This window comes from Embiotoca jacksoni, unplaced genomic scaffold (genome assembly GCF_022577435.1).
Source record: "Embiotoca jacksoni isolate LCO1_2020_lvr unplaced genomic scaffold, fEmbJac1.0.p SCAF_20, whole genome shotgun sequence".
NCBI lineage: Eukaryota > Metazoa > Chordata > Actinopteri > Embiotocidae > Embiotoca > Embiotoca jacksoni.
In genome coordinates, this window is record NW_027185341.1 from 2,669,488 (window position 1) to 2,683,609 (window position 14,122).

Below are 14,122 nucleotides of genomic sequence, written 5' to 3' on the forward strand. Positions count from 1 at the left end.
TGCTCCTATAATATAAAAGCTCTGCAGCACATGGTAACACATTGGAGTTAAGAAGCAGAGAAAAACTTTAAAAAGCATCTTCTACATTCCCGAAGTAGCCAGGTTGCCGGTTGAGCACAGTGTGCAGTCTCGCTTCATTGCTCTGTGTCACTTTTATGATAGGCATTTACACTCAACTGATGCCTTTTCACATCTTCTGCCATCCAAAAGGGGTAAGTACCTTTAAAAATATGTGGTAGTTGGAAATAGATAATATAGGATATGCACTAAATACTCTTCGGTGCCTGTCTGGGATTACAACTTATTGTAAGTCGCTTTGGATAAAAGCGTCAGCTAAATGAAATGTAATGTAATGTAATGTAATGTACAACAGGCTTCCTTATTTACAATTTATACCCGTATTTTTACTATGAGGCATTATAAAATTGTCTGTGCTTTGTCTCACAAATCTGTATGTTAGTTATGAAAAACATGAAATGTTCAGCAATCATTGGTTTTGTAAAAATCTTTAAAGACAAAATGTGTAATAATTTTAGTTGAAAACACTCAAAATACCTCAAATTGATCATTTTATGTAAAAAAAAAAAAAAATACCTCAAATTTTGAATTTGGGATAAATAAAGTATCTAACCTATCTATTATTAAAAAACAATGTGAAGAAATAGCAGTGTTGACATTTTGTCAAAGATAGCTACGCATTGTGTCGCAGAGACATCTACACAACTTAGCATGCGAACCAGAGAGCCCTGGACCGTCCTGTCTTGTAATCCCGCTTAGTACCTCAAGAGGCGATCCAGTCTGCCCTCAGACAAACATGAGATGAAGAAAAAGAAGCATATTCTGTCCTCTTGTCAGAATGAATGGAACAGTAAAGTCAACAATAGCTGAAGCTTTTGTAAAGCGGACAATTATCACCACCAAAACCAACCCACTCGCAGCAAGACACCACATTTTGTATAAAGAAAAAACAAAAAGAGGTGATAAATCGAAGCCGAAGCATTTCTTTTAGACGAAGCAATAGCTTATAAAGGTTGTTAATTGCATAACTTACAGACAGGGTTAATATGTTTGCTAAATTTCTTGATACGCGGTTCAGACAAGTTAGAATGGTTGTATTTGACTAGCTAAATTAGTTCGTCATCTAACTATACACCAAACTGAGGCAATTTTACGCAGCAAACAAACCAGGTGTTGTGAGCTTGTTTGGACAATTTAACAGATTGTAAGTACAACTAATGACTACGCGTAAACTATTGATGCTACTTATTAAACTTACATAATATGTGACATCCCAAATGTTTTGCTAACTTTCCCATTTTCAAATCTCGCCTCATCTCAAAAGATGTATGAAAAGTGACGTGAAGAGTATTAAAGTTAAAACATTTAGTTGCTATTTTCCACTTCCTTTTGTTGTTTTCGAAGTAAATATTATGAACATGTGCACTGTTGATATTATCAGGTTATCTTAAAATTACAATTTTAGTTTTTCGATATAATTTGGAATAATAGAGAGGAGAATCATGAAGACCAAAAAAGCTCCAGCAAACATTCGAGGGGAAAAACATTATTCAAGCAAAGATGTCTGAACAAAACCACATTTTAACAGAGACCAGCTTAAAAAATAAAATAAGTGGGGATATATTATACAGATCCGGTTATTTACCCAGCACATGAGATGACAACAACATGTGCTGTAGTTCTAAATAATGTGAATTTTCATGAAACATTTAAAAAAAAAAGAAAAAGAAAAAAAGACTTCATTTAATGTGCTGCTAATAATACGTTACAGAGCACTTTTCACAGGTAATTGAAAACAGACATTAAAACCTAAGCCTGTCAAGACACCAACCAAAAGTAATTAAACAAATAAAAAAAAAGCCTTGAAAATCGGTCTACTGAGCACTTTGATAATGGACCTTAATTATGAATGGTCAAACTTTTGCACTTTGCCGGGTTTTATAGTCTTTAGGGATTATTTGGTCCCGACAAGATTGCAGTGCTACAGAATACATACTGTACACACACACACACACACACACACACACACACACACACACACACACAAGAATTACACAAGAAATCTCAAATTGCCTCCTTTGCAAACACGCACACACACATAGAAAACCATCCCATCACAATTAAACATGCGCTGCGGTTTATCAATAGAATTAATTATCGCCCAGGGTGGTCTTTATAAATTATGGGCTGAGTTTATTTCAATTATCTCATATCCAAGTTCATTTCCGCACACATTTTTCAGAGGATCGCTCGGGCTTTAGTCATTTCACATGCACGTACACACACACGCGCACATTGACATACACACACACACACACACACAGTTGGAAATCCCTTGTCGTCACTCGGAGATAGTTCCTACCATCTTGCATATGAATTGCTCTCATGTTAATGGGAGTGGGGAGGCATATCAAGGACAGACAGGAAACCGGTGAGGCATGTAATGCTGATAAGAATTCCTCTCAACTCCTTCTTAACGCTCCAGTAAGGAATTGAAAATGAACTATCTGTGTATTGCCTTGAGTGTGTGTGTGTGTGTGTGTGTGTGTGTGTGTGTGTGTGTGTGTGTATGGATGTAAAAACTTATAGATAAAAGTTAATATAGTGTCTCTACACACATTCCCTATTAAACTCTTGTTTAACCACATCAACATGTATCAAACCAGTAGAAACTGGCAGGAGGAGAGATTAAGCAGTTTGCAGGAGCGCCAGAGTATAAGAGGTGAAGAGAAGATGACTAAATTGCACAAAAATGAAGTAACATTTTGAGGCAGTGTGGAGTAAATGGGCAATAAAGCCCCTCAGCACAGATAGGATTTGGGACGAAGGACAGAATTAATAAAAAGTAGAAGTAATTTAACCGAAAAGCTTATTTGTAACGCCTCAATCTACTGTCAATGGTCCGTGGCTTTATGATTAGCAACGCTAGAATTTTGAAAACAAATTACTCGTGAAGCAAACATTCAAAAGAACAATCTGCTGCGAGGGCTGATGAAGAAAGAGGTCATTCTCAGAGGATAAATTTGGAGGACTTCGCTGTGAGCTTGACATTTCAATAAATGTGTCTCGAATAAATGTTTTATTTGTGATTACAATGATGACGGTGTTATTGAAAGCCACCATTCGATGAAAATTTTGACATGAACTTGACAGCCAAAATGAAATCTGTTCTGTGGGCAGATTGGTGACCTTCATTTTTTTTTTTATCTTTCATATAGCAAGGACATTGGTATGCATTACAACAGGGGAACTGAAAAGGATTGAGCTAAATGCCACTGAACTTTGTGAGGATAAAATTGCAGGATTTATCTGCGACTGTTAATGCATTCCAAAAATCAGAGCTTTGCTTGGTGTTAAGGTTGATGTGGGTTTAAGAAGGCTCTGCTTGATTAGTCCAAGATTGTAGCATCTCTACATGATGTCAGCTTCTTTGGCCCCTGCAAAATGTAAAATGAAGGAAAAGGGAAATGCCTCTAGACTACAAAAAAAGATGGCAAGACCCCATTCACTAAAGTCTGAGGATATTTTAACTCAGCGTATAAATCCTTATAAAGGCTACCATCTTAGGAGTGATTTGGGAAAGTTCAACAAAGCAACTCATGTATGATGAATCAATGAGTTTTATGTCACTAAAAGGGTGTGTGTTTCAGATATGATTTATGAATTTGTGCTTGTATAATTTACTTTAAAAAAAGATATAGTAATGGATGATCAGTCACGACAGGCTGATACATGCTGCTATTTTGTGTGAGCACGGCCGCCTTAGCATTTATCAGTGTGACATGAAACTGGCTCTGTGGTTTGACCAATTAGTTTGATTGCAAGTCTTTGTTGGCAAGCCTTTAAATATGGTTGTTGAACAAGTCTGATGTGGATATGTGTTGATCAGTGACCTGAAGAACACAAATAGTTCACTTTCCCCACTGAGGCTGTTGTGTTGACTTGAAAGGAGCACACCTTGTTTGTGTAATTAGGCTGTAGTAATTAATGATCATTGTGTCTGCACTGCTGCAGTTTGGTTTCTTCAACAAGCATCTTCACGTGGTAATCACTTTGTTTTTTTTCAGCACGAGTGCATCCTTAAGCAGATTTAGATCAAAGGTTTTGTTTCATGGTTGCTCGTAATGCATGTTTGTGCCTTATTTTAATTGTATTTTTTATTTGAAATATGGATTTAGGACACGATGATGATTGACGATGGATTTTCCTAAAATGTTCATGTCTTTATTGTTAACTAATGTTAGTACTATGTAACAGTTGGAATTCCAACTGTGACTCGTGACATGTCCAACACGACAATTAGAAAAATAGAGGAGTTGTGCCTAACCTTTACTCTGTGAATAAGGTTTTTAGTCGGAAATCAAAGATAGAAGTATATTTACAGGGTCATCTTTTATCGTTCAAACGTAGGCTGATGTAATGTTATGGACTGACACACTGTGTCACACTGCCAAAGTCTGAAGTTTAGCAGCCGTCGAAACAGGAGCTAATACGCTTTGGCTCATCAATGTAAATTCCACTTTCACACTTCACTTACATGGCGTTGTCACCCAGCTCTTCATACAGGTTGTTGGCAGTACCTCCCCCAGGTTTGCCTGTTGGCAGTGCCATCTGAATACGGGCTGTTTTGGCACACTCAGCTTGGCGCCTGGACGCAGAAGAGAGGAAACCCAGAGTTAGTTATCTAAAGTTGGAGAAAGCCAACCATTGAAAGTAGTTTAACGCTCACAATCAGCCCCTTTGTACTTTATTCAAAAAAGCTTCAGGTTTCAGATTCTGTATACTACTTATTTGTGCATATTTTATATGCAACATAAAATATGGATATTTTCATACTGTAAAATGTACATTCTGCTTTAGTTTAGTATAGTTCATATCCATAAAAGTGGAAGCAAAAAGCCGATGTGTGTTGGTTCACCACTTTAATTTAGACTGAAATATGAATGAAATGACATCAACTACTTGACAGACATTCATAATCCCAAAGGGTATGGAGCCCACTGAATTTGCTGACCTCTGGCCTTTTCTCTACCTCCACAATGACGTTGACATTTTTGGCTTTCAGTAAAATGTCTCAACAACTATTTGATGGACTGAAATTTAGCACAAACATTCCTGTTCCTCTCAGGATGAACTGTAATGGTGCTGGTGATCGCTTAAGTGTATCCAACACATGTTGTAACCAGTGACCCACCAAACCAATCGCGCTGCCCCCCAGCCTCAAAGAGCCTCTAGCATGGCTGTAGACTCTTGTCCACTTAGTGATAATCTGAAAGTTTGTTTCTTGACTTGAAACATTTCATATAAATTGTGATTCATAGATAGATTGTTCAATGTGCCTCTCTGCGTGGCTTTATATTGAAGGAAGACAATGTAATATATATGACCAGCATCCATTGTGGCCAGATAATGGCACACTGAATTTCCCTTTGACTCAGTTGCTTTCATCATCATTATAAAATGCCCGGCAGCGCTTGCGGGATGGGATCACAAGCTGGGAACAACAAACATTTATGTCCTGTTGAGGTACACCATGTTAAAATGATGTCATGCTTACTTAAGTCCCAAAATCACAGAAAATGTTAAAGTGTTAAATGCTCAAACTTTCTGTAATGGTAACACAAGTAGAGAACGTACTGTGATGTGATACAGAGCACGTTAGCTAACATCAGACAATGTAGGTAGCTGATCATTGCAGGTTTGAGCAGCAAAACCCCTGACTTCACTGAATTGAGTGCCCTTAACGGTGCATACTCACACATACACATGCACACACACGGCAACAAAAGCATCTGTCCCGGGACAGTTACATCCCATGTTCTTCAGGATTCATTTGTTTGATTGTATACGGCCCTCTCCATTTCACAGCCCTCTGTGATCTCATTCATTATGCTATACAATGAAAGTCAACGGATTAATCACAGTGAAAGGTGTTTAAGACAACCATGACATTAATATTTCATCTTGGGAATATAAAAGCAGTACTCACTCTTTGAATCTGGTGGCGACAGACGCAGCAGATGAGAGACAGAGAAAGATTAGTGATTATTTAAACCATAAATCAAACAGTGCCTCTTTTGTTTTTACTTATTATAATTTGTCAGCAAAGTTGGACAATTGCTCTTCATTAAAGTCATTTAGCTACAGATACAAGTAATTATCAAGCTAATGATCACAGTTATGTTTTTTCTTTCTTTAAATGTCCTCTCCTCTGTCTGTTATTTGTCTCTTTTCTCTCGGAAGGATGAGAAGCCTTTTCTAAAATGCACTGATCCAGTATAAGTGTGTGTGTGTGTGTGTGTGTGTGTGTGTGTGTGTGTGTGTGTGTGTGTGTGTGTGTGTGTGTGTGTAGATGTTTGTGTGTGTTTGGGAGACGACGGAAATTAATAGCCTTTCACTGTGGTTAGCTAAACAAACTATTAGAATCAGCACTGCCATGTTGAATCATCTGGGGAAATGTCTGGCTCAGGTGATGATAAATAGTGCTAAAAGATGTCAGCCATGACTGACTGTCTATGTACTCTTCAAAGTAATTCATTGTTGTTGTTGTTTTTTTTTACATGGCTTGTTATGTTTGTTGTAATTTCTTTTGGAAGTCAAATCTTCCTCTCTGCACTGACTACTTCTGAGGATCAAAATGTATTTGTTATATTTTGGTCGGCCCAAAATGATGCTGGGGTAGATGTTGTCAGCTCAAGCACAGTTACTGTATGTCAGTGGCTGGAAACCTCACCAAAAGTACCGAACAGAAACGTCACGTCATGTTTTAAATCATTTTTGCACTACTATGGAGGTATACTGCACCAATTTAGAAGCTATATTTTAATAGCTTTGGCTACTCGGTTAATAACGGCTCGTGTGGTAAGGTTAGTTTTGGTCTACTCGTGGCATTAGTTGGCAAAAAGAATGAAGTAGAATGTCACAAGTCTTATACTTTAAGCCCATTAAAGGGACGGTAGGCCCCAATTGTATCATTTAGTCTAATTTGTTCCTGGTTAAAGTGCGTGCCTTATTCCAAAACCACACATAAACCATACTTACTGTCTGTAGGTGATAATGACAATCAATATGGCGGGCACACAGCAGATGATGATGATAACTGCCAGAGCCAACAGCGCCCCCTCTGTGTAGCCTACAGTCTGCAAAGCTTTCTTTACACTAGTCACCACCTCGGGGGTTCGGATTTCAAGAATTCGACCACCGGGAGGGAGAAAAGGCTGGAACTCTTTATTGATGTCCAATAGTTTACCATCGAGAAACCTGGGGAGGAGAAACACAGTGTGACTGAGACCACCTTAAGTTCTATTAGTTGGTGCAAGTGATGGCAAGATCAAGTCTCAGTGTGGTGGTGAGGGTCAGAATCCTGTGGGAGCTGTTGATGCACAACAGGCAGCAAATTGGTCACCAAGTCAACCAGCTTCAAACTAAAATCCCATAAACAAACCCTCACCCACTTCTGTTGTTATACCTGCACATTGTTTCATAATTTCCGATTTGTTTGTGTTGCGATCCTAGAAAAAGAAAAGACTGCCAGAAAGAGCAAAATTTATTTCAACAAAATATCTGAAAACCTGTTTGAGTGGCAGCTCCTGAAACAACTAACTGACATCAATTAATTTCATAATTACTTAACAGCAAAGTAATGATAGAGATCGATAGATTCATCCCAACCGGGAAATTTACATATCCATCATCTGGCACACAAAAACATATAATGTAGATTAAGTCAAATCCCATTTTGCAATATAAAGCATTTTACTTGTTGTGGATTTGTTGGTAAAGTTCTTACTTGTAAAGCTCCTGTCTTGATACAGCTCTATTTGTCAGCGGGTCGATGGCATAAATCATGAGGTCCGACTTGGTGTAGTCTTCCTGCTCCATTCCATCACCATGGCGATGGGGCCCGTTGGTTTCCACAACAACCTTTGCTCCCGGTACTTGCTCCTGGACGTAGCGTTCCAAAATGCTGAGGAGGGAAAATATTGGATATTGATTACACAGCATCACGCTATTGTAACTCCTTCAGAATTACCAGCGTGATAAGCACACGCGCGCACGCACACACATACACACACACACACACACACACACACACACACACATTCATGTACAGAAAGAAAACCTCCTTGGACACAAGACTGTACTTACATACTGTACATGGACAGACAAATGTCCATCGTACCAAACAAACACACAACCACGTAAAACATTTTTTTTTCATCCTGCCTGCTAGGCGGACTTCTGCTGTGCAGTATTGATTTCTGTCCCCTGAGAAACGCGTGCTCACAGCAGGAATGCTCTCACTCAGGTATGTGCATGTGTGTCTGGGTGTGCATGTGTGTGTGTGTGTGTGTGTGTGTGTCAAGGAAGACGGAAAAAAAGATGCTTTAAAGTATTTTAAAGCTTCATTATCAAATTACGTTTGAGGCAAAACAAAGCAGTGACCTTACTGAGCTGCAGCACAGTGTGCTGCAGAAAGGCCCACAGGTTAGTGTGTATATGGCAGAAATATATAATATCATATGATGAATAATACATTTTGTGTTTTGTATTAAAATGTTGCTTGGTTTTCTTCAAATGAATGAAAATATGTTTTTCCAGACTGTGGAGAGATGAATTTAAACGATTGAAGCCGATTCCTCAGTAAAGCTGAGCTGCACCGGAGCAAAGTCAGAGTATCTTGCATTTTAGCAGCCACTGTGGTGTTGATAAGATCATTTTTTCAGGGCTCGATCCTCAAATGCTTTGAGCATAGCAAGTCATATTTTGAATGGTGTGGGCTAGTTTTAAGAGAGAGAAGGTGGATGAGGATTACAAAGGAGCCAGCTGGTCGTGTAGGTAACAATAACTGGCAACAAAGATCAAAATTGTGGAAATTTTGTGTAAAAGCATCAGCAGACAAATATATCCTTACACTTTTCTGGACTAAATCCTGAATGTCTTCAAATCTTAGAACACCCCAAAAATGTATTGTTGGCAAAAGAGAAGAAAAAAAAAAAAAGTCCCCAAATAAGATAAACTCTGACAATAGGCAATTGTTTGTTCTGTAACAGTGGTCCAGCTATCAGTGGTGGTCTGATGCCTGTTCCCACTGAGGGTTCTCACTTCTATTCTTACTGGGACACTTCATTATGATAAGAGCACTGTTTTTTAAAAAATACAAGACTGTTTGTGCTCTTTATCAACTCTTGTTGATTTCCCCATTTGGCAATTACAACTAAAGTCCTCCCTGTGGAGACACACCACAGCAAAACCAATATACTGACTGATATACATGTTCAAACTAAAATGACATCAAATTAAGTCTCAATTTTATTACTGTATTGCAGTTAACATAATGTGTGTCTACAAAAGAGACTTTTTGTGAACTATCACTGGCTTGTGCAAACCAGTGATATATACAGTATGTATGGACAGCTAAATGTGTTCTTCACTTATATCACCCTGCTGTTCTATGAAATAACACGTTTCAAAGTCTCTTAATGTAAGTACAGCAGGCTGCTGGGTAATTGTCTGTCTATCAAAGTCTTGTAATGTATATTATGCAAGCAGAGGATAAGTAGTTTAACAGGCAAAGTGCCTATCAAGAGCTATGTGCTGGGTTGAAAGTACATAATGTTGAACCCAAGCTGCTTAGTCGGGATGAAAGCATCATCCAACTTCAAAAGGAGAGTCATTAGGTCGAATGATGGATACATTATACAGTATAGATGTTTGTTACCCGAGCAGCTTGTCTTTGTTTTTCTCCACATAAGTTGGAGGGACATTCAACACAACCACCTGCATGTCCAGCTGGTTCACGACCGACACCTACACAATACAAAAAAAACAAACATAAAATAAAACTTGTTTGGAACATTTTAATTGAGCTACAAATAGCATGCTTGGCTCTGAATCTTAGAAAACAGTGCCTACACCCATGGGAAATAAAGATCGCAGAGATAACATTTCCCATCCAACTATGCTTCAATGTTTGCCAGTGACAAACTGAAACTGTTAACACTGTTAACTGTTATCTGCCAATGGAAATACTGGGAGACATTTTAATCTCATTGCAATGATATTACATCATGTCATCCAGTTTGTTTTAGGTTAAACATAGAAAACCTCCTTTTAAGAGGTGATTATGAACCTGCCATCGATGTATATAATATACACACCACTATCTCTGCCTTGCTGCTATGTCCGCGACCGTAGTTGTCCGTAGCAACCACCTCAAACTTAAAGTATGACCTCCTCATGTTGCGGTACATGATAGCAGTCTTCACCACACCGCTGTACGGTTGGATGACGAAGCCGTCTTTGCTGTCTTTAGTGTCTTTACCAGAAGGAGGGGGAATGATCAGCCGGTATATCATAGAACTGAAGTTACCAGTGTCTTTGTCCTGAGCCTGGAAAATGAGCAAAATGAGAGTCATTAGATGGTGTTATTATTAATATTATAATCATTACACCACCTATAGCGTCATCATAATCACATGTCATCATCCTCATCATATATGCAAACAATGAATTCCATAAGCTGCAATTATTACAACTATGTATTGGACTCTCCACCTCCTTATCATCATCATCATTTGATTCAGGTAATTGAGCAGCTGACCAATACGAGGCACGGTCATGTACATTGATGAAGTCAGGACTGATAGTGTCCATCTTTGAATTCTAATTCATCAACAGGTCGCATGTTATCGTTGCTTCTTTTTATGCTTGTGAGGAAGGCAGCTCTAAAACGTTCAGGAGTGTTTTACCGATATAGTAGATGTAGTACTCTGAGTCAGCAGCAGGGGGTAAAAGTGGTGCTTTGAGCTGTGTGCAGCTCTATTAATCTATTTTGTCCTTCTGGCTAACTATCAAGTACACACACACACACACACACACACACACACACACATGCAAACCTCACATTCACTTCTAGACAGAGACATGCACTCAGACAGACATTGATTTATTGCAGGTCTTTGCAGGAAGGGCTGGTAGTACAGACTAGATATTCAGCTCTGAGACACCCACCACATCAAAGGTAGCACTGTGATAGAAAGTAACCCGAAAAAAAAAAAGCGTTTTTCTTCTGACCAGAGAATAAGGAAATGGAAGCAAGAAAAAGAGAAGAAATAAAAGGTAATAAGGAGAAATATGAGATAATAAGAAGGGCAGGGAGGACTGAGGAAAGAATAGAGGTGTAGATCTTTTTTGTGTGCTCTTACTTGCAGAGGTTCATGGCTGAATTATCTTTCAGCACTATACATGCACGAGTAACAACCACATGTTTAAATCGCAACAGCACAAGTTTGGAGTGCAGAGCTGAATAAGCCCCTTAAAGTACGTGTCCTAAATCCAAGCAGATTTGTAGCTGGTATGCTTACAGTGGAAATGTGACCAAGAACACTGTACTCTGTGCACTGTACTGTGTTTTCTTTAATATGCAACAAAGAACAAACAGATTTTTAAATATGCATACTATCATCCCATGAGGCAAAGAATAAAGTAAACTAAGGAGGTTCTCAGAGTTGAAAAACTAAATGTTCATGCTGAAAGAGCTCTAAGAACATCTGCGAAAACATGGACAAGATATCTTCACAAATTAATACACTGACACGTCAGCAAAGTTGGCAAGTGCTGTAAACATTTCAGCGTCTTAAAAGCTCCTTCTTACAAGAAATCAACAATGTGAAAGTCAAAATAAAAGCGAGCACTCTGAGCGTTAACTACCTCACTCGGTGAGCAAGGCCTAATTAAATTCATACTAGTCCTCATTCCAGATAGATTGGATTGGATTGTCGCCCTGATAAATTCTACTGCTGTGTGGTGTTTTGTAATGTCAAAACATCGACGCATCATTAAAACTGGACTTTCTGAATAGTATATCAACCCCAGCAGCACAACCTCACCAATGTAGCCCTCTGCTTTGAAGCTATGTTGGCCAAAACAGCAGTTTAAAGAGAAGATAGTAATTTAAAAAGGAGGGGGAATATCTGAAGAAAGTCAATTTATATATTTATATATTTGCGTCGGTTTTGGTGGGGAAAGGGACAGAAGCATCTTGGAAAAACAAAATGTGACACAAATGAATTCAAAAAATTAAAAGAGACTTTGGCAGTACAGTAATGAGTTGGTTTGCTAATATGAGACTCATCTGCAATCTAATCAATATTTGTATTACGGAGTGCTCCGGGGCAGAGACGGAAGAATTTCTGCACACTTGAATGCATACACTCTCAAGGCATGACAGCCCAGGATGAAGCAATACACATAGATTTCAAAAAAGAAACATAGCCCTGTAAACCCACACCAAAACTCATTAAGACAACGTGCGTGCTTCACACAGATGTGATGGAATTAGTTATACTTGAGCGCAACCCCTGAGATTGAAAATGCACAATTCTTATACTTTCTCTCCATCTTTTGTCTCACTCACTCTTTCATCTTGATGTTATGTTCCGGCAGCCTCCCTGTCCATCTTTCTAGTCATCCCCCTTCGCTCATCTATTCATTCAGCCATGAATCATGCATGTCTTTCCTGCCTTCGTCTGTCCAGTCAGTTGGTCTCTCAGCAGGATACCGGTAAGCTTTATTTAACCATCAAGCCTCTCTCTTTCTTTAACCTCCTTTAACCTCCAGATCTATTGCCACTCCCTGTGGTGATCAAGCCTTGTAGCAGGCTATTAGCTCTTTCTTTAAATGGGTCAGATGACGAGCAGGTTACTTTAGAACAGTTACAGACAGATACAGTCTGAATATACACAGGATACATATGCCAACCCACACACGTAGGTGTTTGCAGTTAGGAAACAACAACTTGAGATACTACCTTCTTGAGAGAGAAAAACACATTTCTCTACTCTAGTGAAACTGTAAATTTAAATACGACTCTGTTGCGTGCTCTCCCTTCTTCTCTCATCTTTCCTGTCACTCTCACTGTGTATGATCTAATGAAGCAGGAATATCTAAGAACGATCCTAAAAACTGTAATAAAATATTAAAGCGCATACTTTTATGCCACAGACCCTGCCTGAGTCTCTCGTGGCACCCAGGCTCATTAAAACATATTGCTATTTCTGAGATACAGGCTGAAAGAGATAGACTCTGTGACCCATTTTGTGTCCTGAAAGACATTTTAATAATACGAGAGTCGCTCACGTTGTTTACAATGATATGAAATTCTTTCCAGTTAGGTAAAAAGAAGCGGGAACAATCAACAGAATAAAAAAGCGGAATATTCTTACCAGTTAATCTTATGGTTTACCGAACTGAACATTTTCTCTTTTTCATATAAACAATGGGGGAAAAAAAAGCAGAAAAACCCTGATAGGCACCTTCACAAGCTTTTGTGACCCAGTCCGAATATTTTGAGCCTCACACTAACAGATATTTTTAAATAAGCCTAAAAAATAGAAATGGGAAAAAAAAAAGTGGAATACAGTTGAATTTCACCTTTGTGACACACACTCAGACATACAGTAGAGTAGCCAGAAGGAAAACAGCATTGATTATTAAATTATGAGGTTTTCCTGTTATTTTCTATGCACAATCCTTATATAATGAGTTGAGCTGTTTATGTGGGTGGGTTTGTACGTCTGTCTGTGTTCGTACCTGTACTTGCAGGATTGAGGTGAAAGTTTTGGCATCTTCTGCGACTCCTCCAATGTAAAGAGATTTAGTGAAAACTGGTGGGTGGTCGTTCTCGTCCTGGACATCGATCATCACCCTAGCTGTGTTAGCTACATCACACACACACACACACACACACACACACACACACACACACACACACACACACACACACACACACACACACACACACAAGACATTATGTAACACTTTTTGTCATGACAGAATGGGTGCAGTATTTGCTGATTAACAGGCTGAATAGAGCTGCTTTATGAGCTGCATATAATTTATTTTCCAATTCTCTAAGGAGAAACACAGTGTGTGTTTTAAACTAAAGGAAGAAGCAATGGGGACAAAGTGCAAACTATAAAATTGACGAGGACAAACACAGTCGCCGATGTTAAGGCAGCCATAACCGAGATCAGAAGGCATCAACCCCCAGCAGAGCTGCAGCTCCAGTGGTCTTAGACCCACAGTACTAGTCCCTGTGTCA

General features: G+C 38.9%; 1 protein-coding gene across 1 annotated transcript in view; it reads right to left on the minus strand.

Moving 5' to 3' along the window:
- LOC138201961 (protocadherin-15-like) overlaps positions 1-14,122 on the minus strand; it is a 169,400-nt gene that overhangs the window by 23,900 nt on the left and 131,378 nt on the right. Inside the window, exons 29-35 of the mRNA XM_069155579.1 lie at positions 13,612-13,739; positions 10,179-10,409; positions 9,740-9,828; positions 7,808-7,984; positions 7,060-7,278; positions 6,008-6,016; positions 4,556-4,666 (exon numbers count right to left, since the gene is read on the minus strand). Coding sequence (XP_069011680.1) covers positions 4,556-4,666; positions 6,008-6,016; positions 7,060-7,278; positions 7,808-7,984; positions 9,740-9,828; positions 10,179-10,409; positions 13,612-13,739 — 964 coding nt within the window. The remainder of the gene's footprint in view (positions 1-4,555; positions 4,667-6,007; positions 6,017-7,059; positions 7,279-7,807; positions 7,985-9,739; positions 9,829-10,178; positions 10,410-13,611; positions 13,740-14,122) is intronic.